General features: G+C 42.6%; 1 protein-coding gene across 5 annotated transcripts in view; it reads right to left on the bottom strand.

The window, feature by feature from the left end:
• marchf8 (membrane-associated ring finger (C3HC4) 8) overlaps window positions 1-25,412 on the bottom strand; it is a 64,494-nt gene extending 39,082 nt beyond the window's left edge. For 2 of the 5 annotated variants that reach the window (XR_009930613.1, XM_062463317.1), the window contains exons 1-2: window positions 25,023-25,279; window positions 13,590-13,786 (exon numbers count right to left, since the gene is read on the bottom strand). Coding sequence is in view for 1 of the 5 variants with exons in the window: in XM_062463317.1 (XP_062319301.1) it covers window positions 13,590-13,685 (96 nt within the window). In the remaining 4 variants the exon portion in view is untranslated. The other 3 variants (XR_009930614.1, XR_009930615.1, XR_009930618.1) reach the window with 3 other exon arrangements.

Genomic DNA, 25,412 nt, shown 5'->3' with positions numbered 1-25,412 from the left:
ATCGGTAATCATCCTCAACCACAAACCACTGATCCCTACAGAGTTGACCTCAGAACATGAGGAGCGGATAGCGGGCAGACTGTGGAGACTGGTGCCTGTAGGCACTCAACAGGGCTCCTGGCACAGATTCACTATAGATGTGCCACATCTTCATAGCCTCCTCTTTCAGCTCCTATCCTAATCCATATTTACTTGACGCCAGCTTGGGCTGTCAGACTGTCGCAGGGGAAGGGTTGATAGGTTAGGTACAGGTAGCCACCTGTGGGTATTGAGATGCACTCCACTGGTATTACTGAGCTAACAGATGTCTGCTCTCCAGCCCTGATGAAAACACACACACACACATGCATACACTAGAAACCTCGCCAAGCTCCATCTGGTCCTCAGTTTGGATTTCTGGCATCGTTTACCATAGCAGACACACATCCAAAGAATTGTGTACAGAGAGTACATACACACACACTCAAATAGACACTCACATTTGCACACACAATATGCAACAAAGGAATTCCCCCACTTTGTAACCACTGGAATGTGTCAGTGATGCTGATCAACAACAACCTACATTCACTATCCTTTAGACTGGGTAAATCTTCTCCACCAGAGTGTATGGTTCTAGTGTAGAGAGAGAAACGGGGAGGGGAAAAAAGAGAGATGGAGAGAAATAAAATGGAGGGAAACAGATACAGAGAGAGACAGAGGTCAATCAGCTGGATAGGTCTAGACTGTAATGTGTGATGGATCCATGGCGTACAGCAGTAACACAACAATTCTCTACCAGTCACAGCTATTTGCATTTAAAGGCCGACCATCTGACAAGCCTGTGCAACTGAATGACATGCCAATATGCATTTTGAGTGCCTGGAAATCAAAAGCTTAAAATGTCACTCAAAACAGGAAGGAGGGAGACAGTTAGAATGCTGGGTTTCATATACACGGCCCTCTAATAGTTGGTGCGATTACAGACAATTCACAAGTCCAGTGAGCATGAAAACGCCTTGGAACTTCCGTCAAGAACTTATGGCTTGTGGAATTAAGAAGTAAAAAGGTTACAACTCTGTAAAGCTTGCTCTGTAAACACCCCCCTGAAAATGCACACTGATGTGTGTCTCACGTAGAGCAGCAATAGCAGCTCAGCCAGCCTGTTACACCGCCCCCTGCCGTCTTGGTTCAAAACTACAGCACTCTAGCAGCAGCCCTTCCACTTCTCCCACTACATGGTTTCATTCCGGGAGCAATAGCTCGACTTCTCGTCCTCGTTCTCCCACTCTTTTTTCTCCTCCTCCACAGCCCACTGTCTCTGGAACTAATATCTACTCCTTCCTGCTGTCTACACATCCTGACCCTGATTTTGATGCAGATACAATCAAAAACACCTTGACAGATGACTGATGGATGACTCACATATGGACACACATGGACTCTATCCAGACTCCACACAATATCCTCTTGGTAGAACCTCTAAGAGAGAGAAGGGGAGGGGGAGGGGAACAGCCACCATCTACTAAGACTGAGCCAGGTACACACCATTTGACCTATCAAGAATCCTAATTCTCACACTCCGAGACCATGCTGTCTAGTGAAGGTTAGTGGAGGAGAGAAAAATGAGGAAGCGGAGTCCTGTACGCTAAATTAATTCATATAAAAGGCATTTCGTGACAAGCAAGAAACAAAGCTGTCTTGTTTGCAGTCTGCTCTCCTTCCTTTTTTGGCATCTCTCTATTTCCCTTTGCTCTTTTCTTCTCTCCCTTTCTCTAAACATCTCTTTTCATACAGTTTTTGTGTGTCCGTCTCTGTGGGTGGCTCTCCGTGCAGATAGATTGAACAAATATCAGATATAATACAAGAATGTCCCTTCCGATGCTTGTCGGAAACTGACATTATCTCCGCACACAGGCACAAACACAGACGTTACACAGCAATGCCTTGTGCAATCCTACATTGTCTGTAAAGAGCTATTTAATGTACATGAATTACAAATAAGAAAACATTTCAGTTACAATGAAATTGTTCATTTAGGCTTAAAAATCCTCAAATTTAAATCTTAAAATTGCCAAATTTGTGTGCATTTTTTTTTATTGTAGTATCTAATGTACAGGAGATTCTGTAAATAGAATATCCTCTTACTGGCACTTACACCCCCTCATAGAGATAACGTTTCAGTTGGTTATTCACTACAAAGTAACCCAGTCCCCTCAGGTCAGTGGGCTATATCACACACACACACACATACACACAAACAGAAATACACGCCTCTAGTCCTACCAGCTTGTACTTGTCCTCACACACACACACACACACACACACACACACACACACACACACACTAAGAAAGAGAGAGCCATACTATTACCCTGTCTCACCTTCTTGTCACCATGGATCATTGAACGTCACAACACAGTGGTATCCTTCTCTGTGACAGCTGCTGAGTGTGTATGGCAAGGGTCGGCAAGTAACTTGGGCCGCGGGCCAGTATTTTTCCTCGCCACAAGATGACGGGCCAGAGTCTGTGTTACTGCCTATTTAGACGCTGCGATAGGTGCCCTTGCGATACGTGCACTCGCAACAACTAGGCCTATTAACCATGTGAATGTGAATTGGTGGTCTGTTTGAATAATTTCATTATTTTAACGAACTCTCTCTATCAACATGGTCGTCACTGTCATCCCAACGTGGTGGGTCGTCATCGTTGGTGCACATAAATACTGTCATCCAGTGAGAATAGGATTACTAGGACCTAGCGAAGGTTTTGATGTGAGGTGAAATCGGAAGTTCATATTAATGCGAGCGCGCATTCGCGCGAGCGAAAGGTTTTACATTAATTTCGGTGCAAAATAGTTTTTAAACTTTATGTAGCCTAACCTAAATAAACATTACGTTGGACTCATATTCTTATATTTTCCGGAAATTACAACCCAAATGTTTACCTGAAAGATTCAGGGCTTTTAAGAAAACATTTTTCCCACCCTTGCAAGAACATAGATTCATGAAGTGACAGATCTTTATTTTTTTACCTGGCTTTTTCAGTTCCTCCTGGGATCTTTTTCCCTTCCAGTTTATTCTTTTCGCATCAGCTTAATCTAGCTAACTCCCTCCACAACAATAAATGATGGTTTAGGGTTGTCTCCATAGCAACAACTTGGTACACATACTTGTGTTTGAGAAAGAGAGCATGCGCGACAACTGAAAACAGCACTTTTTAATGCACGGTCAGATCATGACCGTGCATTAATTAGATTAAAACCTAATGTATCCTATTAGCTTACTTATCAGTCACACAGTAACTTAACAAACTTAATACATATCCTTTTATTCGGTGTGTGAAAAAACTAAGAGAAAGCAAGTGATCTTCTGGCCTAATTTATAAGCGGGCAGAGCGGCCCACCGTGAATTCTCCTTATTCTCCCGATGGCCACTCCGGGCCTGAAAACTATTAATTTCACAAGCAATATTTTGGGGGGTGCTATCGGGGTGCTTTGAATCATATGTCTATGGTAGCGATGACATAGCGAGAAAATACTTCAGAAAAGTCAATGACACCATACCCAGTTTCCGGTTTCAAAATAAAAGTCGACGTGGAAAAAAACGATACAAAAAAAATATAAGCGGAAATATTTTGACGGGCCAAATAAAATCGCTGGCGGGCCACAATTGGCCCGCGGGCCGCCTGTTGCCGACCCCTGGTGTATGGTTACAGGGGGACGGTGGTGTCTGTGTGTGTATGTGGGGGAGAGGGTCTGTGTGTGTGTGTTGCTGATGGGGTACCAAGATAAAATAATACGCCTACATTATAAATGGGCACACTTCCTCTTTTCGTGTAACCTTGTACAATATTGTGGTATTGTGTGTGTATGTAAGTGTGTGTCCTACAGTGTGTTCATGTGTGTGGCAAGGTGTGTGCATTAGTGTGATTGCTAGTGTGTGTACTAGGATGTTCACGCATGAACAGAAACACCCTTTCACTTCACTCTTTTCTTAGGAAAAAAAACATACAGATTTCCACATACACACACACACACACAGATATACAATCAGCCTACACATATAATCTAATATTGTCGACTGAGTCACCTCACTGTCTTTAAAATCAAGGAAGCTGACAAGGTGCTTTCACAGTCACCTGTTGTTTCTACTGAACACAAACGGAATGCAACACAGGGACGGGAATGCATCTCTGAAAACAGATACACTGTGTCAGGGCAGCGCGTTCTTGACACTTGTCCGTACAACAACAAAGATAGGAAGGAACCGCACGCTAACTCTGTCTCATTTTCTGGACTAATCCAGTTAGGGAAGCTTTTCCAGGGGTGGGGGGCTTCCTCAAATGTAGAAAATTGGAACATAACCAATAAAGACAGAAAGAGAGAGATATTGTAGGTATGTGGGACACAGGGAGAGTGGAGCTGCTTAGAAATTGTTGTGTCATTGATATTGAGTGAAAACAAAAAGAAAACGGATATGATGAATCTTGGGATGTGGTTTCTATGGTGATCTCCTTCGTCTCTCTTTCTTTTACCCTCTTCTCCTCATCTCTTCCTCCACACCTGTGTCTTTTTGTCCCCGGCTCATCTTGTCCAGGAAACCTGTTGTATTCATAACTCTCCAAGGATATCCATTAGCAGTCTTAATGGGGAGCCAGGTCGTAGTGTGTGTGTATGCATGCCTGCCTGCGAAATCCTACAGGTTGAATAAACATGCCACTCACACTGACTGGAGTTGACAGCTATTTTTGAAATCAAAAAGCACTTACAGATGGAGTTCACCTCCTAAATGGAGTAGTGATGGAAAGAGATATAATCTGTGATATGTGTGTGTGTCAGGGATTAATGTGACAAAAATCGCACAAGGCTTCTCTCTCCTTCCCATGATCCTTTCTGAAGAGACTGCCAATGGTGTTACCTTCTTCACACTCGCCTTCCTACTGAGTTGACAGACCTAGACTCACGCTGAGGTAGAATTCCATTGCATTCTGGGCTCCCATCCCTGTACCCGCTTCAGTTGGCCATCTTATTTACGACCTTCAACCGTTTCCACGGAAACCACACAAGTCCCTGTCACCCACATCCGCTTCATGCTGTTAAATCAGACTATGGTCTCCTCTCTCTCTCTGTCTCTCTCTCTCTCTGTTCCTATGGGCAAAAAGTGGAGGGGTCAAGACAGGGTTTAAACCTCAGATTGCTGTAAAACGGTGGTGTCTGTGAGAGAGGACAACACAAAAGACACAACACTAGCAGCCATGGTTTCACTGAGCTACACACAAAGCCACACACAGTATATCTTGCCTGACCCGTGTAAGAAAGCAAAACACTGTGATAAAAAAAAGACTATATGGAACAAATGCTGCATAGAGAAGTGGTGAATCATTGGATCAATTCAAACAGTTGGCAACAATCTAAATTTCCTGGGCTCACATATGTGTTGTATACATCTTTTTTATAAGAGTGTGAAGGTGCTACATGACATCGTCATAATCTGATCCTAACAGACCAAACCAATCATAATCTACTTTTCTGTCAAAAACAATGTGATCTGTTTGACCTGAGCATACACCTGTGCACAGCTTTTGAATGTTTCATTTCCTTTTATTCACCATGAGGCCATCAAATGGAACCTTTGTTGTGAGATTCTGGGCTTTAAGCCCGCCAAATATCTATTTTCCAAGGTTCCAAGATGTGCATGTCTAGAAATTTCCCAGCAACATCTGGAAGCATGAAAGGAAGCTCCGAGAGTTCTAATAGTTCTTCTGAATCTTTTTCACATCAAGGAACGAATTATAAAAAAGGAACAGAAACTAAAAAGATTGAAGATGAAAGTATAAGCCCAGTACATTATCTTGACATGATGCATACACACAATTATTTTCTAACCTTTCCCTTTACAGGTGTAGAGAAAGGCATGTTGTTGTTCACCACAGCTAAAGCTAGTCTAATGACAGTCTATTCTGTTGCTGAAGTGATTCATTAAAATGTGAAAAGTGCAGCACTTTGTCACTTTAATCACTAAAATGGTCCAAGGATAGAGTGCAGACACGGACGTGACATAGTTGTATTGGTGGGTGTACCTATCCAATGCAGATAGGTTATGGATGTTGTTATTTAGGAAGCATAATGCATGGTGATGAATTATATGTAGGGATAAAATGATCATTCTCTACAGGATAAAAAAATTGAGAGAATAGGAGACCTTCGGCAAGTGAGGGAATGAGACAAGGTCATCCATACAATCAGGGACTGATACTAAACTAATAACAAGCGCATTGGGGTTCCTTATCTACCTGGACTGACTGTTAAATAAACCATGGGGGAATTTAGGATCTAGAGCGCTAATAATAATTAAATCATGCTTTCCAAACTATCTCAACAAGTTGCCTTGCTTGCTGCAAAACTTGCTCAACATGCTATATAGTTTGCAGCAATGTAGCCGCCATTTGATGGCAGAAAGCAGACTTTTTATCAAGAGAGACCGTGGATCACCTGAACGGTGGGCAAATCCCAGACAAGCTCTGGACTCCATACTCTAGCAGCCCAGTAGTCTGACACCAAGACAGAATACAGTACCAGTAGCATTAAGCAGTTTTCTCAACCGTGCCCATGGAGAATGAACTTCAACTGAGTGTCCATCTGTAGGTCTGTCTACCCATTTTTAGCAAGTAACCTGTGTGGGGACTTAGTGATTTGTGAGGTCTGTTACTTTAATCAAAAAACTTTTACATTGAAATGATTCAAATAAAACTAGAAGTGCCTCTTGGATGCAAACAACCTCCAGTATTGTACATGAATAATAAACTAGACTCAATAATAAGTTTTGCAACTTCACAACAAAAAAGAACCAAAACCATCCAAACAGGTTTTAGGAAAAAGGGAGAACAAACACACACAGACAGCAAGATGTCCCTAACATGGCTAACTCCCACTTACACCTCACACAATCACACAACCTCTTCAACCTAATGTATTCAGAACTCTATTTCAAGTACGGAGATTCTGAGGCAGGGGCACTAGAGCTAACCTTCAGCATGGAGAACAGTCAACTTTCAAGTGTTAGTATGTTAATGGCTGTTGGTAGTGAGAGGAAGTGATGCTGCTGAGTTAATTACTGGCTATCAGCTCCTCTGCTTGCCTTCTCTGCCAATTGTTCCTCTGCCCAAACCTGTGAGGGATGAGAAAACCATTCTAGTACATCCATGGGACAGAGAACGCCCTTACAGCCAGGGAAAGTCTCTAAGCAGATCTTCCCATGATTATGTATTATATATTTGAGAAGACACACATGGACTCTGGTGTCCCACTGGTGTAAAATATGACATCAACCAGAGGTCCTTGCGACTGCAGACCTGAGCGTTTGTCTTCTCCTCCAAATGTAATCAGTTTTTTAGCACTTCAATCTCAAGTGCTTGAACACAGCTCAGTCCTCAGATAGAGAGACTGAACAAGTACTCAGACAGTCTGGCTGACTAGAACAACCCCAGATGCTTGTGTGTGTGTGTACTTGTGTGCGTGTGTGTTTTTGAGAGAAAATGTGTGTGCACGTGTGTGTGGGTAGAAGTGTAGAAGTCGAGTCACATCTACCATCTGATCAAGAGGGGATTCAATGGAGAGCCATTGAGACCAGCTGCACCGTTGTAGCTAATAATCTTCCAATGCCACCTTGTCAACACTTCCACCAGGCCTATACTTAATAGCAGAGATACATAAAAACACAACCTGCAGCGTTAAATCATCCTGTTTCAGAAGTGGTTTGTATACGTTTTGAAAACATTTAGTCTAAGAAGTAGTAGGCAGCTTGTGATGGATGCAGAATGTGATTGAACTCAGAGTTCAGAAGAGTTTGGTATGTACTGTAGAGACTGCTGACACATCAAAATCCTATGCTAGCAAAATTGCTCTTGCCGAAAAAATGAATTAAAGTTATAATCTTCCTCTGCCAGCTCCTGCTTTAAAGACAGGCCAGGCCACCTGCTCTGCTTGGCTGTGTCTGTGTATGTCTGGGCCTTCATGGCACAGACATACACAGACATGGCTCTTAAATAAATGAGGCATTGAAGACATATCACTAGCCTACTATTAAACTAACTAATCATGCTAAACTGTCACAGTAGACAAGTTAATACTGTCCTGAATCTGAGCTTCACCATCACCCAGTCTTATTTCAGGTTTCCACTGATAGAACCTCTGCACTAAGCAGGTGTTAACATGTCTACTCAGGTCACACTTCTCCTTATGATGGCCCTCTGCACTCCTTAAACAGCCTAAAGGCTTTGTGGGTTATTTGCATGGTATTTCCATTACCCTGGGAACATTTTAGGGGGCAGTGGCAGTGGTGGTAAATCACAACTTAAAGGTCTCATGACATGAAAATTTCACTTTATCAGGGCTGCCAACTTTTCCAAAAACCTTGGTGTGAGATTTGGTTGCCCCTCCCTGAGCTATCGCGAGCTCCGCCCCCCCCCCCCCCCCCCCCCCCCCTCCCTAGGCGAGGTTTTGCGAGCTTCACTCCCCCCCCAGGCGAGTTTACATGGCTGTTTGCGGGTCAATGATGCTTCACTCTGTTAACCTGTGCCTCGTCCGTTACTGTTTCAACGTTAGCTTGGCTACTTGTTTGGCATTGTCTTTTCAGCGTGAGATATACAATGTGTGGCGTGAGAGTGTGAGAAATGGTTGAAATGCGTGTGTCACAGGGCGAAACCGTGAGAGTTGGCAGCTCTGACTTTATGTTTTTATTTAACATTAATATGAGTTCCCCTAGCCTGCCTTTGGTTAGCCATGGGTAGTTTTCTCCGCCTTTTAGAAAATGAGAGCTCAAACCTCAGTTTTGAAAATCCCCTATTGTGATGTCACAATAGGGAAGGTTACCTCCCCTTTCTCTGCTTTGCCCGCACAGAGAATTTGGCCCACCAATAAAAAAACGAGCTACGACCGTGCGAGCACGACATTGTTTTTTCCTCGAGACATCATGGCTCGCAAACGACCGAAGCATGGCAGTTAGCCCCGCCCCTTTCTTCCTCACAGCATTTAAAGCTACAGACACAGAAACAGCGCATCCTGAGGAAAGCTTATTGTGGGACTGCTCGTAGTGCCTGTAATTCTGCACCAAGGCTGAATTTCGGGAAAGAGACTTCAGATACAGTATTAGGGGACCACTAAGGCCTATACAAAAGAATCAAAAACAGCATGTCATGGGATCTTTAAAACATGTTTTCATAAAAATACTAAGATTGATACATAGATTGATTATAAAAAGCTATCTTCTATTGAAATCAGTGTGAACAGATGCGTCTCTCTATCACAACTCAAGTGGCCAACAAAGTTTGACAGTGAGACCACAAAAAAGGGCTTTTAACATCAGTGTACCAGAAGTAGTAGTGTGCAGTATTGTCAAGCCTACTTCCTTTTATAAGTGTACTTCTTATTACGCGGTGGGGATCTGGAGCTAGCCTGGCTCTGCCCTCCTACGTACTTCCGCTCAATTTTATTTTTGCTTCTGATCATAGGTCTGGCCATGAGGTACGTAAGTCAAATTTTTCAGGTTGATTTTCTACCGGCGAATCAGCGAACAGAGGGAGTGGCTGAGAACCATGACGTTGATGTTGTGCGCTAGATGGGGTTGTAGTTCCGTAATGGCGGCGGAGAAAGATGCGAGCAAAGCCATTCGGTCCGTTGTGGCAACGCTGCCGAATATCCAACAGCTAAAGCCGGAGCAAGAACAAGTTTTGCTGAGTTTTGTTGGTGGCCATGATGTTGTGGCCCTCCTCCCCACAGGGTTCGGGAACAGTTTGATTTCCCAGCTACGGCAGCTAGCTCTGTTACAGTAGTGGTGAAGGAATTGGCTAAGGCGAACGCTAGTGATTGGTTATGGCAGATCAGAGTGGCTCTGGGCAGATCCAATAGTTTTAAACTTCAACAGAGTACCCGCCTACAAGGAAGTCAACGCTTGTCAATGGAGCGAGGCCAGACTCTCTGTACAAATGCAATGTACGAGAGTCTGGTTAGGACCAGGCTAATCTGGAGCTGCCTCCGCCATTCTTTTAAATCGACTCTCCGCCAAGATACCCGCCCTTCTCTGACTGATTGGCCGTGAACCTGAAAAAAAAACGATCAAACCAGAGCCATAGAAAAATATCTCTGGATCAAACCAACAATGGCAGCGAGTATTACCCAATCAGGGGCAGAATAGGACGAGTCTTCACAGAATTCGGGTGGGATGATTTGCATGGGATGCTGCATTGAAGACAACTCAGAAAATACGGGACAAAACCCGCCCCGTATTGATTGAAAACGAGACGCGCTATTTTATTCTCAAATATGGGACGATTCCGTATTTTAAGGGACGGGTGGCAACCCTACTAACCACGTTACTATGACTTCATGTGCTACAGAGCTTTCAACGCGAGCGACAACAAATAAATAGAAACAGGGAGTCCAACAAAAAGTTCAGCCAAAACGTTGCAGCATCGCGTCGCTCGCGTCGCATCCAGTTGGGACACGGTGATAAGGTATATATTAGTTAATTCACGGGCAATAGAAAACATACATTACGCACTTACTTTAGTTTTGTAAGTGTGTTGCAACGGCATGTTGTAAGATCGATACATTGCAGTGAAGTTTATACTCAGATTTACAAACACAAAGCTCCTGGTGGGGTGCGGTTTATAGAAAAATCTGCTTATTTTCCAAAAAATACGGTAGCTACTGGCTTGTTTTAATGACTTATCCAAGATGCATACTGAACATCATGCCTCTCTATTTTGTCTGCATGTACAGTCATGGCCATACGTTTTGGCAATGACAAATGTTGTATTTTGCAAAGTTTGCTGGTTCAGTATTTGAGGAAAATGTTTTCACACGTTTCTATAGAATACTGGAATACAATAAGGCGATGAGTAGATTGCAACACACAGATGGTGACAGGCTGTGTCTCACTGTTATGTAAGATAACACCATACTAAATGTAAAACTCCATAAGCACTGGGATCACAATTTAGCAGTGCAAAGTTACTGAAAACATTAGCATGATTAAAGTCAGCAACGAAAAGACAATTTAGATAAGCTAGTAACACACAGCTCTGACTATGGATACGTTTAGGTCTTAAGTAACAAGACAATGTTCACCTTTCAACTTATTCAAACCTGTACCAGTAATGACTCTATTCTCAGTGCATACATAATCCACCCAGAGAGTTGCTTATCTATCATGCCAGACACAAGGTAGTCTCAGGTTATTATATGCTAAATTGGAAACCCTCCATAGAAAGTCTTTTTTTCCCATAGCACAACTCCTTGGTCTGAAACTCTGACATTGCATTCCTTCCACTTTCTTCGTAAATCTCCTTTTCAGACCCAGTTCTACACAGGTTAGAGCATGACTAGAGTATTTTGTTCCCAGATAAGAACTTCAGGCTTAGGGATCAGAGAGCAGTCATGATGTTTTTGAGAAATGCCGCTTTCTGAGGAAAAGGTTGACTAAAGCGTAATTTTTTTACTTCTCTGAGGTGCTAAAAAGACAAACTTTTTTGTCTTAGAGGACCAGATGGGCTGCTCTGTGTGACTAAATTACAGACGTGAACACTCATGTGAGCTTTCACACACACACAAACACAAAGCCCTCTGCTAGCCCTCCGCTGATCAGCATTCTGGTTGAGCACTAGCCGTTTCTCTCTTCTTCTCTCTATCCCTTCATCCTCCACCGCTCCAACAGGTCCGGAGGGAAGACGGACCATTTTTTCCCACCATTCCTGAGGGGAATCAAGGGAGCTCAGTCTGAGGGAGGTGAGGGGAAGGACTGATGATGAGGGCAGACCTGTGTTAAAGTACAGCGTAACAACCGAGAGAGATTAGGTTTTCTATCCAAAGACCCCTGACAAATTACATGGCTTACATTCTACAGCCTCATCCTCTCAGACAGCTGAGCCTCACCACCAATGATAACAGAGCAGGACGTGATATTGTTAGCAGATACCTGTCAAATATAGAATCAACCTAATAGGCAACACTCATGAAGTACTCACAGTAAACTAACCACCCTTCAAAATATCTTCCCCCCAAAATTATATCTATCCTCTATGCGAGAGTTCGGAGATTCAGATAATCTTGTTTGTGTGTGTATGTGTGTTTAATGGCCTGATTCTTAATCCACTCCACCATATGTACAGTGTTGAGTGGCCTCTCAGGAACACCTGTGTTGGCGTGTTGCTGACTCTACACAGTGAGGCCCGACCCTGAGCACGCTCAGACACATTGTCTTACCACCTCCCTTTGTTCTGTCACTCAGCAACCAACTGACACTAAGAGCCCTCCTGGGCAATGCCTTATGGGAGAGAAGTTACGCATGAGGAGCCAGGTATAAATGAACCAATCACTGACTGACTGGCCGGCTGGGTGTAGATGCAGATAAGCATAGCAAACCACTAACCACTTTATTTGTAAATACCATTTGAATGTACTTCGAACATGCTCCTCTGCCTCGAGAAATGCAGTTCTACTAGTACCGTATTTCTTCGAATAAACGCTGCAGCGTTTATTAAATAATGTTCATTTTTGGTGCAGCGTTTATTCGAGGGCGGCGTTTAATTAGTAAGGGTGATTTTGTGAATTGTAGCTGCAGTGCAGCCATAGACAACTTCGTTGCTGGCATTGTGACAAATGAATCATGCTGCTAAAAACGCAGGTTTCATTTACTAACGCTGACCTCCTTGTCTATTCTTTGTTTGTCAATGAGTGCGGCAACTCCCTTTCTCATTGGCTATCAATTAGGTGTGTGTTGGTAGTACAACTGTCTCATATACAGGTGTTCTACATTGTGTAGAAATCTGAAGCAGCATGCCTAAATGTTCATACACGTTAGCTTTCAAACAGAAAGTTATGTACGTGTAATAAATACTGGGGTTGAATTTTACCAATTAAATAACCGTTTTCAGATTTTTTTGGTGCGGCGTTTATTCGAGGGCAGTGTTTATTCGAAGAAATACGGTATGTGGAGTTGCGGCTGACAGGCAGGAGTTGCGCTGACAAGTGTATTAACTTCCTGTCTGCCTGCTGATAACTGGTTTTCGCCTCCATCCCTTCAATAGAATCCAGTAAAGTCACATGTCAGTAGTGCAAAGGAGCAGGAACAGAATCATGGCATTTGCACAACAATCTATGGAACATGAAGAAAACGTTGACTAAGAATCTCCCTGTTTAAAATATGTCTCAAATATTGGAATGGAATATTGGAAGCACAGATAAACATGCAAAACATACTTACATAAAGCAAACTGCTAATTCAGGTTTGTGATCCACACATTGAATTGTGTCTGGATCTCCCTCAGTCAACTCACAAAGCTGAGGACTGTATTAACCCTCTGAACTGAGGGATTTTAATCAATATATTGTCCCAGCTTGGAGTATTACTGCTGGTTAAGCCATTTATTCGTTCCTCTTTTCTGGACACCTAACAAAGCTGTGGGCTAGTAGGTGTGACTGTTTGATACTGTGACTCAGTGAGTGTCTGTAGTGTAGCTATATGAATGTTTTAAGATTGCACACATAGATCCGCACAACACACATACACAACCTGAATACACACAGAAATACACACACATCCAGTCCTACCTGCTTGTCCTTGTCTTTGGCCTTCCCACTGCCAGACACCCGAGAGGAAGTGACATCACGGGGGATGACAGAGATCTGGTGCAGTGGCATGTTCATCCCAGCGGAGCTGACCAGGTGCACTCACATGCACACTTCCTGTCCTGCTGCCACGGCAACAGGCATGATGATCTGAACTGTTAATCCCAGCCTGTACAACCCTGTGTAGGGAAAACAATTCATAAACCTAAAGTCACACAGCAAACAAAAATAACACTCACAATAGAGACATACAGTTGTGATAGAAAGGACAGGGGCACACATTACACAGACCAACTCTTCCGACTAAAGCAGTCTGGAGACTGTGTACCCAGAAAACAATGTACCCAGACTTTGACTAAAATGAAATTCAGGTCATTTGGCATTCCAAGAGCAGCCTATATTGGTCTTTCAGACCAGCCTTAATTTTTTTTTGCAACCGGTGCTGTCCTACAAAATATCAAGCCAACATCCATTGAACAGCACACAGATGATTTGACATTCACACATGCCTTGTGTTCACATGAGACTGTCTCCAGGCCACAACAACTTCTCTGTCCTCACCGCAGCCTTGTTGAATGGATCATGATGACAAGCAAAATGTGTCCGTGTAGGCCACCATGGGAGGTTATAAAACACTGTTTATAAATAGACAGTTCTATCTTCTGCTAATGTGCCATCTGCACTGCCATTGACATCACACAGCAATTAAGCTTCTCCGTCCCTCTCTCTTTTTCTCGGTTTCTCTCTTTATCTTTCTCTCTCTCTTCATTTGTCTCTGTCTATGCCTCCTGCTCAATCTGTCCCCTCTCTCTCACTCGCTGTGAGGGTGTTTATGTGTCTGCCAACGCTGGGGCTCAACTGCTGGGAAATGGAGGGATAGGCAGGTGTTTGGTCCGTGAAATACCAACAGCAAGATCGCTGGTCGGTGAGAGAATGGGGGAAAAGCATGAGGTGGGAGAGAGAGAGAGGGTGTGAGAGAGATGAAGAGAGATAGATGCAAACATATATACACACCCACACACACACAGAGAGCATTTGTTGAACTGCCCTGTCGTCAAACCGTTTTGTGTCAGCGAGAAGTCGGCAAAGATTGTCAAGGCTGAACTGTGACCACACACCTGTGAGGAGAGCAGGTACTGGATGGGATCCACCCATCACACTTTCCCCATCTCCAACCCCCACTTCTGATAGCTCGACGCATAGAAAACCGACAACCCGTTCTCTGTCAGTACAACAGCTGGCTACATCATCAACACAGGCCTGGAGGAGGCCACCAGATACAACAAGGAGGAACTAATGCCATAACACTAATCAAGAGATCTGTTAGTCAAACAGGAGAAGAATACAGAATAACACATATGATGGTGTTATATACTGGCGGAGGCAGCTCCAGATTAGCCTGGTCCTAACCAGACTCTCGTACATTGCATTTGTACAGAGGGTCTGGGATCGCTCCATTGACAAGCGTTAACTTCCTTGAAGGCGGGTACTCTGTTGAAGTTTAAAACTATTGGATCTGCCCAGAGCCACTCTGATCTGCCATAACCAATCGCTAGCGTTCACCTTAGCCAACTCCTTCACCACGGAGCTAGCTGCCGTAGCTGGAAAACCAAACTTTTCCCGAACCCCGTGGGGAGGAGGGCCACAACATCATGACCACCAACAAAACTCAGCAAGGATTGTTCTTGTTCCGGCTGTAACTTATGGATATTCGGCAGCGTTGCCACAACCGCAGAATAGCTTCGCTCTCATTTTTCTCCGCCGCCATTACTGAACTACAACTCAAACTAGTGCACGACATCAACGTCATCGTTCTCAGCCACTCCCTCTGTTCGCTGATTGGACCTACAAAAAATGTGTTTCTGAAAACCGACTGATGCACTGAAATCCCAGACCTAGTACAGAAGAAAAAATAAAATTGAGCGGAAGTACATAGGAGGGCAAAGCCAGGCTAGTTATATACAGGACTACTGTCTGAACTGGTAATGCTGAGAGGATCCAGTATGGATAGGGTGACAAGAGTCTGACACACACACATGCAAAGAAATACACACAGCCACTAACCTTAATTCAAAGAGTCCTTGCACAAGCCTAGTAGGTGTGTTTGGTACACAATGTTATTTTTGATTCCCATGACAGGGTGTACAACAGCACAGTGACATAAACAGATGGATGTAATATTACAATGCTATCTCTGGAAGGGGCAAGGCAGACAAAAACATGCAGCAATGGTTGATTCTCTAGTAAAGGGGACATGATCATAAATAGGACGGTCTGAAGGTCACATGTAGCTTCAACCGATTATTATGACACTAGAGGCCAATATAACCAGTTAAGAAATTCAGACACTGTTTAGAAAACAAAACACACACAAATACACACACTCAGATACACACACACACACATTTACTGTTGGAAGGAAGTGATTAAGCATTTTGTAAGTGCCCCTAGAGTACACATGTACAAGTGTCAGATTCTAAGTAAACCTTTCCTGGAATCTGTTTTTAGTTTTAGTCTGTTGCTGTGCTCTTACAGCATTCACTGACAATAAAACCAAATGCTGCTTTATAGTTAGAAGAAGACACAGTAGAAATAAATAAAACAAGTCTTACGGTTCTAGATCTTTCCATGTAATGTAAACATTTTAATGTACTGCAGTACATTCAAAAACTTCCAACTTCTGTTGCTCCTCTCACTCCCTCTCCGTCTTTCTCACTCCCTCTTACTCTGTCTCTTTATCTTTCTGTCAGGTACAGCTGAATCTTACCTCTTATCTTTATTGGGCTTCGGAGAATTCTTGTTACAAAAACTTAGAGGGGCAAGGGGTGTGTTTGTGTGTGTGTGTGTGGGGGGGGTGATACTATCAGATGGGACACCAGAGACAGAGAGTAATATTTTTGTGTGTTGTAGGATTTATATTTGGAAGGTTTTACAGTTTCAGTTGTGCATGTAGCAGACCAAACATGTTACTTGTCCTCTAAAGGCATGACATTTGGTCTCCTCCAACCCCTGAGTGAAAACTGGAGATGGTTCAATTTGAATTTGTATGTTTTAGACATTCTTTATTTCATATAGGCGGTCTCCCAATTTTTTTATTAAGGCTGGGGTATATAAAGAAAAGCCAAACCAATCACTTTGAGTTACACTAAGCTAGTCAGAATGATACAGCTAATAACAGTTCATAAACTATGCTTTTAAACTGGGACAAAAATGAGGCCTCTGAATCACTATTTCAGTAGGGCTTTCCACGCTCCGGACATGTCCCGTAGTTTCTGGGGGTCAGTTTTGTATACTCTGTTCGTGGTTAAACTCCAAAGTCTTAGTGTCAGTTGAACAACTGTTTAGTGATCAAACTTGCATTAAGATCGGTGCCCTGATCAAGCATAGAAACGATTACCTAGGTCAGAGATATGTAATTGAATGTTTAGCTCTCGAAGATACAGGTAACAGTATATTCACATTTCAACGTTTGGAAGGAGTCCGATATTATTAACAAATTGACTCCCTGCCATCGTATCAAACAGTCCTCCAGTTTGGGACGAGCAAATCTATTTGTCCCCAGCCTTACAGGCCAATGCATAATCTGGAGTAGACCCGCCCTGGGGACCACTGGGCTGACGGTCAGAACAGCCAAGCCAAATTTATACCACTCCAGCATTACCACAACACCAATAAAAATTAGATGTGTGTTCACTGAATCAAATTGCCGGTCCAACCTTTGCCTTTACTTTCACTGGCTGTTCTGAATGAGCCTAAAAGCTATACTCTCAGGGCCTCATTTACTAACAGGATTGCGCCCATTTCAGGCGTGAAATAGCGGGTAAAGACATAACACCGTATTTACAAAGGCAGCGCACTTGAGTAAAAACGCAGATTACCGCTGCTGGGAGGGTATAAGGGAAAGTGGGTGTGTATATTTCTAGCTCCTGTTCGCTGAACTTTTTTTTTTTCTTTTCCTCGAATCACCCATGGTGGCAGTAACATGCATGCGATTTTCCCCGTCTTTTAACGGCCCGCTAATTAACACTAATGGGCGCTGATTGCCGGACGAGGATCTGGTTTGATAAATACCACGCAAAATGCGGAAATACACCGTCCGCTATTTGCGGTTGGGCAAAGGCGCAGATTAAGCTGCGGTCGCAATGTTAGTAAATGAGGCCCTCAGTATACTATTGATATTATGCAACATAAATGGAGGAGTTTATGTAAACTGGATTTACATAGGTGGGCTACATTTCCACTGATGTAAAGAACGCGTGTGTTCGACAGCACTAATTAGAATCTCTGGTTTTAAGAATTTGCAAGAGCATGCAGTTCTTCCAGAGACTACAGAGATTAAGAGAAAAGGGAAAGAGATTAAGAGAGAAATAAAAGTAAATGGGCTCTAATAAAGCCTGTAAAGGTTCTTGTTCTCTTTCTGTTATCTCTCTCTCTCTCACTCTCTCACTCTCTGTCTCACACACACCCACACACACACTGTACTAAACCGCATAGATTAACCTAAACCTAGACCCGGATTGCTCTTACTGACGTGTTTGTTACACGCAGAGTATAAATAATCATTAGGTTTCCATAAATTTAATTGTCCTTTAGGTTGCTTTGGTTATGGAGGACAGAGCAGACATTTTCATTCCCTGCATTTGTAATACTTCAGTCATTGAATTAGAATATATGCTAATGTCATTCTGTTGAGGGTGTGATTAAGTCTGTAGAGGAGTTTAGGGAATAGGGCTCCTAGACAAACAGCTAGGCTGGCTGGGGACGTGTACTGTAGGACACAGTACTCAGCACACTCCTGTGACATCCTCAGGGTACCCAGGAGAAGGAAACACAGGGACTTTCTCATACTAATGTTTCACCTTCTAGGCCAGTGTGAAGGACAACTGCCACTACATAGATCCCTTAAGGACAGACACTCCCACACACACATATGCAACACACACACACATACACACAGTGAAAACAATCTCAAACTTCAGGGGTACGAATTACACAATGAGGTTCAGAGGTTACAGTGACTTCCTGGCTACTGCAGGACAGGCTGGGTCTATTGTGCACAACAAACTACGCAATCGTTCATCCATAGTACTGTAGGTGCCCAGCATAACTACAAACTCAACAAGCTAAAAGCTTTTTTACTTTTTACGTTACCAGACCTGGTATTGGGGAAAGGGAGACGGCTTATAATTACAGCTGGAGGATGGCCATAAAATATTATCAACAATGTTTATACCTTTTATAATAAAGAGTAATTTAGAAAGCAACAATGAGCAATAGGGTAACAATATTATAAAATAATTAACTGTCTGACTAGCTGCAGATTTGTTTCGCAACAATCCAACCTTCCTTACATTTTCTTATATAATTAAGAGCCAGCACCACGGACAGCCGTACAGGATACCGCTGGGACACGTCACAGACCATGAGTTGTTCTTTTTCCCACGTCCCAGACGGCAAGGCAGAGACACGGCCGCAGTGAAACAGCTTATTGGAAAACCAGAAGTATTAAAATGTGCCAGCCCACCCACCCAGGTCGTTGAGTGCCGAGAGAGAAGGTGAGCGTCGGATGCTGACTACAACATTTGTCTGTGTGATTAGACCTCGCTTTGCTAGCTGTTGCAGAACACAGCCAACCAAGATGGAGAGTAAGAGTACCTCAAGCAATACCCTTTGAGAGGAAGAGCCTGATTTTGTTTAAAGAACACTTTTGTTAAACCGTTTTGTAATTAATAAACTACACCTCAGTGCGCAAACTGTTTGACTACGTTGTGCCTATGTGGCTCATGCCAATATTGCAGTGTTGCCACAAAAGACCAGCCAAAACTCGGGTTTGTGTTGTCAAGAGAGTCCAAACGAGAACGTTTCCTTGAAAAGCCATACAGCAGCTGTCTGACCCAGACTCCTGATTACTGTCAACACCCCAGTAACACACACAAACATGACAGTAGGAAATCTGAATAAGAGAGACTATGTGCGTTGAGTGCTGCCACATCAACGCACGCTCAATTCCAAAACATAGAGAAAGAGGGAAAGAATGAGAAAGAGAGAGAAAAAGAGAGACAGAATGGAATACATACAATGTGAAGAGAAGTACAGATGGAGAGAGTCAGAGTAAGGTACAAGTTTTAATCTGAATTGCAGATTTAGCTTGAGGCACAACATAAAATAGCTGGAAATCAAAAGTGGAGAAAAGTGCTGACAAAACCACCCCAATAGTCCAAAGGAGTATTTGAGAGAGGGAGGCAAGCACTCACTTACAAACATTTACCAGGAATTGGATACTTATAAAGAAACATAGAAAATCAAAGTACATGGGGACTTGCCATTATCCCAGAAACACTTATCTTAACAAAGGATTCTGCATAACAATATTTGTCTTTTGTTTGTGTGTGAGACAGATAAAGAGATAGGGAAAGAGAGAGAGAGAGAGTTTGCCATTCACTTCACTTCACCCATGAAGAGTCATGCGACCGCCAGAAATATTTTTCTGCTTTAGCCATCAAGTGTAAAGAGGAACTTGAGTGTCTGCAAACATTTGTGAACACTATGAAATTAGATTTTCTATTAAATGAAAATAACTGTTACATATTAAATACTGTAAATAGCCTATCCCCACAGTCCCACAGCCCCAAAAACCAGAACCAGTCCCATAGCCATACATTTGTAAGTTTTGTCAGTCCTGACAAAACTTACAAATGTATGGCAAACTGCATATGATATGCAGTTTGACAAGTTGATTGGCTCGCTGATATGATGACTCACACTTCTCTAAAAGACAGAGCCCAATGACAGAATAGGGGTTATGCGGAGCGCCCAGTGTTCAAACCGGAAAACAGATGTAATCATTTCCGCTGCTGTGCTAACCCAACGGTAAACCCAGCTAGTTCACACAATCAACAATAACATTATTATTATTATGAGCATTTTGGGTGTTTTAAATTATTTAACTGTGAAGACTATGTATTTATCCAAACCGTTTAAGTACCAGATGCGGGAAAATCCGAACAGATGCAGTCTCACTCAGATTGCAAGTTTTACACAAATCACACCAAAACTCGTACGCTTGGCTAAATTCAGAATTCCCATGTCTCTTGAAAGCTGTACGGAAGTGTTTTCCGCATAACCCCCCCAGTGTCCACAGGGGAAGAAATTAACATTACAGGTGCATATAGACAATGGGATTCCAACCCCCAACACCACGCCCAACCCTGATATATCGAGAGCTGTCCTGATTTAGGACCTCACCACCCCTCCAACCACCAAGGAAACCAACTAGGTGGACGAGGGTTGTGTGTCAGGCAATTCACCATGTGGTCATTTCACCACGCATATTACATTGTTATGGGAAGCACAACATTGTATGCATTTAACTAACTGTTACCAGAGACACACGGTCATAACACTAGGCATAGCAGAAAACATTTCAGATTCCATAGATAGCACTGCAAGGGTACCCATACGTAAACAGTGCCATCAGTTCAACACTTCAAGTATGCAGTGTTAATAACTGCAAGACACACTGTGCAGGTCAGAACATATTTAGTTAGATAACACCAAGCCATTATCAAAGAACGATATGATTATATCACACTGTGTGTCTTCCTGTACCTGCCTAACCCTTACCCTAACCCTGCCTCACCTTAACCCTAACACTTGTGTCTGGGCCCTGGAAGAGTAGCAGACATGGGTCAGAATACTGGGTCACTTAAATGTTTTTGAATAACTTATCTGTATGCAGTTGTTTCAGCAAAATGGAACAAATGACCCATGTAAAACCCACCCATCTGGCATGCAACCAAATGACGGGGGGGGGAATACATGAACTCATTGTCCCGTGGTGAGAAATCTGTTTCGGTTCTACAATGAAACTATTTTACAAGAGAGATCTACTGTACGCTAGCCTGACATGATTGCACAAACCTCTGACAATCGCCAGGGTCACAGGCAGAAGACGACCTTGAGGCGCCATGTAGACAGTAACAGCACCATCAACTACAACTTTACCACTCAATTCACTTCAGCTGAGACAGCCCTCCTACATAGCTGAAATACAGGCCTGTCCAACAGCTTCCATAGATCTGACTATGGGTTGAGAACCAGTTAGATGCCATTGCACCCTAGGCAATGCCATCCCTGACAGCCTAGCCTAGCAGGAAGGGGGGCAGCAGTGGGAGGTATGATGATGACATCACCCAGAGAGAGAGCTATTTGATAGGATCAATAGTTCCTTTCCCTATGGAAGAGGAAGTCCGCAAAAGAGCACAGAACAGGGGAACGGCCAGATTGAGTTGGAGTCTGGGAGCTGGACAAAGACCACACAATCATACCTGATTGTATTTCAGAACTCTGGTGTGGGGAGGGGGAGGTGTGTGAGATTAGACACATCATGAATCGAGAGTCCTCTAACAGAGGAAAGCAGTCTGCCTCAGTCTGTGAAGTAGTGGGAGACTGATAGACCAAGGGAGACGTCACTATGGCTCCACATGTCTCTTCTAATGCACTGAAATCTCAGTTAGGTAATTGTTCACTATTTCAAGGTAGGATACACACACATCCAGTAAGAAAAATACCTTTCCCTGGACATGTGTACAGGTATTTTGCTGACTAGACTAGTGCCATTTCCTTTAACTACACTGTCTGTCACCACCTTACATCACATAATCTCATTCAAAAACGATAGTAGCAGCATTATTACTTTGTTTAAAGCTGAAACATACTTATCTTGGGATAATATGAGATATGAGATTTGTGAGGGTATTAAGATACTGTTGTTAAAGTAAGGCACTTTAGCTTTATCAGGCTTTACATCTCTCTATGACATACTGTCTAACTCATTTGTGGTAAAACTCCCTTCCAAGAAGGAAAATTCATATTTCTAGATAAATCTTTTTGTCAGTCATTTCGACCAACCATGATTGTATTGTATTGTAAGGGGTTCAATTATCTCAAAGGCTACAGTATATCCTTTCTGGTCAATGCAGTCAACTGGCTGATTTTAGGAAGTAAGCAGGATGAGCGTTTGTGTATGTGTACTGGAAATGAATGGTTGCGTACAGGATTTGTGTGTGTCTTAGTGCGTGAGTGTGCATTTGTATGTGTGTGTGTACTGTCTGTAATGATTTGATTCTAGCATGTAGAGCAATTCCATAATTCAAAGCATGTTAAATAGTAGGGCTATAGTAGAGCTTATAGCTTTGACAAGGCTACATCTGCCTTTACTGGGAAACATGACAAGGTTCTATCAACTGGTGACCAAGGTAAATGTATGAAAAGCAGAAAGAGACCAATTGAACATTAGAGTTAGACTATAAAGGGCTGTTAACTTTACTGCCTCAGTGAAGCCACTCTGGTGTTTTATGACATAGGCTAAATCTGTTCTCTTCTTATAAATTCTCATAAGAGGGTTATCTTTTCTGTAACCCATTTGTATTCAAATGTGACATTGACAATGATGATGGAGATGACAGTGAGACTGATGCTAGTGGTGATGAATAGGTTACAAAAATTAGATGTATTCTTGCGGTTTGGTAAACCAAATAGGTAAACCAAATGCTGTACTGCACGGCATGTACTGCAACAATAATCAACTGAAACCGAATAGCAATACTGAAATGTATTTGTTCAGTAGCTCAACAAAAATGCACCTATGAGTTTAGATAAAATAAATATGATTGAAGATACAGCAACACAATGGAGACTGGCAAAACTAGTGCTTCTTGAGACTGAATGTTAAAATACAGCATTAAAGATACAGATATTGAATGCTGAACAATCAAAAGCATATTGTGCCTTACAATGAAGGCAGTTAATTGTAGAAAAGCTTTCCAGCATCGAAATCCTCTCTCCCAATTACTGTCCTAAAAATCCATCTCTAAAGAAAAAGGAGTTGTGAGTTAATTTGCTAGCACACAATACCACCATAACATCACTTGTACTTCACCTTTTCTCTCTGACAGTTTTACCCGATAAACACCCATCAGAAGAGGCCCGTTCAGATGAATAATTAGGAGCTTCCTGTCTTGCTTCCCTCTACGTTTTTCTAAGAAGTCTGCCGGGACTAAATGTATGACAATTCCTTAGCTTGTTGATAGACTACTCTGCCAAGTATAGATTAGATTTCATCCAGTGGCTGCAAGATTTGGGCTACACAGAAACGTGTAGAAAAGGAAACCAGTCTGGGCCAAGCCAGGAGGACTAGTTAAAATGATAGATAGCAAGCCAAGAACACTCTCTTGGATGTGTTAAATTTTATGTCATTTTGTCACATATTTCAAACTCATATAGTTATATAAAAGTATATACATTTCCATCTGTGGCCCCGGAAAGCAACAACATGGAAGTATAAATGTTATGCTTGCAGCTCTGCCTTGGAACACATTATGTTTGAGAGGATCTTTAGAGTGTGAGAGAGGTACATTACAAACAGGCTCAACTCTACTGCACAGGAGAATCAGCATGGTGCTGTCTATGTGCAAGTTTATGCATGCATGATACCATTAGGACAATGAGAACTCCTATCTCCGCAAGCCCTTAGTATTTCACAATAGTGAGGAGTAACAAGGCCATGCTGTGATGTAACAGACAGACAGATTGGCTGTTCCTTTTGGCCTTTGTGCACTGTAGAGGATATAAAAGGGGTATGTACAATCAATTAAAAGGTACATCATTATATAAATATGTAACAGGGTGGATTTGAACCGCTGCCTCCACTAAAAACAGGAATTCCGAGATAATGAGAGAAATTTGGTTTTAATGGGCGAGGGAAATTATACGTAATTTTATTATTAAACAGAATTAGGCACATTGTTTACGTGCAACTCAATTCCATACTACACAGCGAAAACTGAATCAAGGTAGGCTACTTGGAAGTGTTATTGCTGCCTGCCAGTACAAAATCGATGTAGCCTACCTGTGTTTGTGTTTATTCAACTGCAGGTCCTTAGGACCGGACCGTGCGCACGACAGCTGGCAGGGTATTGCAGTTTATTTCACGTCACCGTCATCGGACCACAGTTGTCATCTGACAATAGGCTATGTAATAAACACGACAACCTAGCACATTTGAGCAGTTCTTCAAAAATAACAAGCCAATGTAAAATCGTTATGTTTCAAACCTCGCTTTGTGCAGAAGGGTATTGTTTTTTCTAACGTCGCTTTGAGGCTTTGATGAGAAGGGAAATGTAGCCAACATTAAACCAAATGCGAAAACGTTTTTCATTCGAAATACATAAACGGTAGACTAGGTCCACGGTAGTAAAATTAGATACGAAGATTCACTCAATTGAAGGAAACTAGCAATTTCCATACGCGTAGCCTATAAGCCTTCACTGACAACACTATGCCTTTTGGATTCTCAGGAATATCCATCTGCTGCGTCTTTCGTAAATTGTATCTTCATAGCGTTACGTAGCCTACCTTTTTCAATCAATACGCCATTTCCTGGACGTTGTTTAAATGTTGACAGTCAGGTAAAAACGTATTTCATTAAATAGCAAGGCATGTAGCCTATGCCATGAATTCAGTCAAATCCTAGTCCAGACGCGCGCTCCTCGACGTGTCCGGTTATTTGATAAAAGGCGCAGCGACAATACATCACATCTGAAGACGGCTATGTTATCGTGGAGATTTATTTCTCAAATCTCCAGTTAATAAAGACAAGTTAAAACAAAAAGTATCACCACTCACCGGTATTTCCTCAGAACTAAATGACGTTGTTTTGTTTATATCACAAACCCTATCTGCATGTACAGTAGCCTGTCTATGCTGCGGCACCGACTTCCGCGTTAAAATGGAGTGAAAAAAATG

This window comes from Osmerus eperlanus, chromosome 6 (genome assembly GCF_963692335.1).
Source record: "Osmerus eperlanus chromosome 6, fOsmEpe2.1, whole genome shotgun sequence".
Lineage (NCBI taxonomy): Eukaryota > Metazoa > Chordata > Actinopteri > Osmeriformes > Osmeridae > Osmerus > Osmerus eperlanus.
Note: the sequence above shows the minus strand (reverse complement) of the source record. Positions and strands in the feature narration are given on the sequence as shown.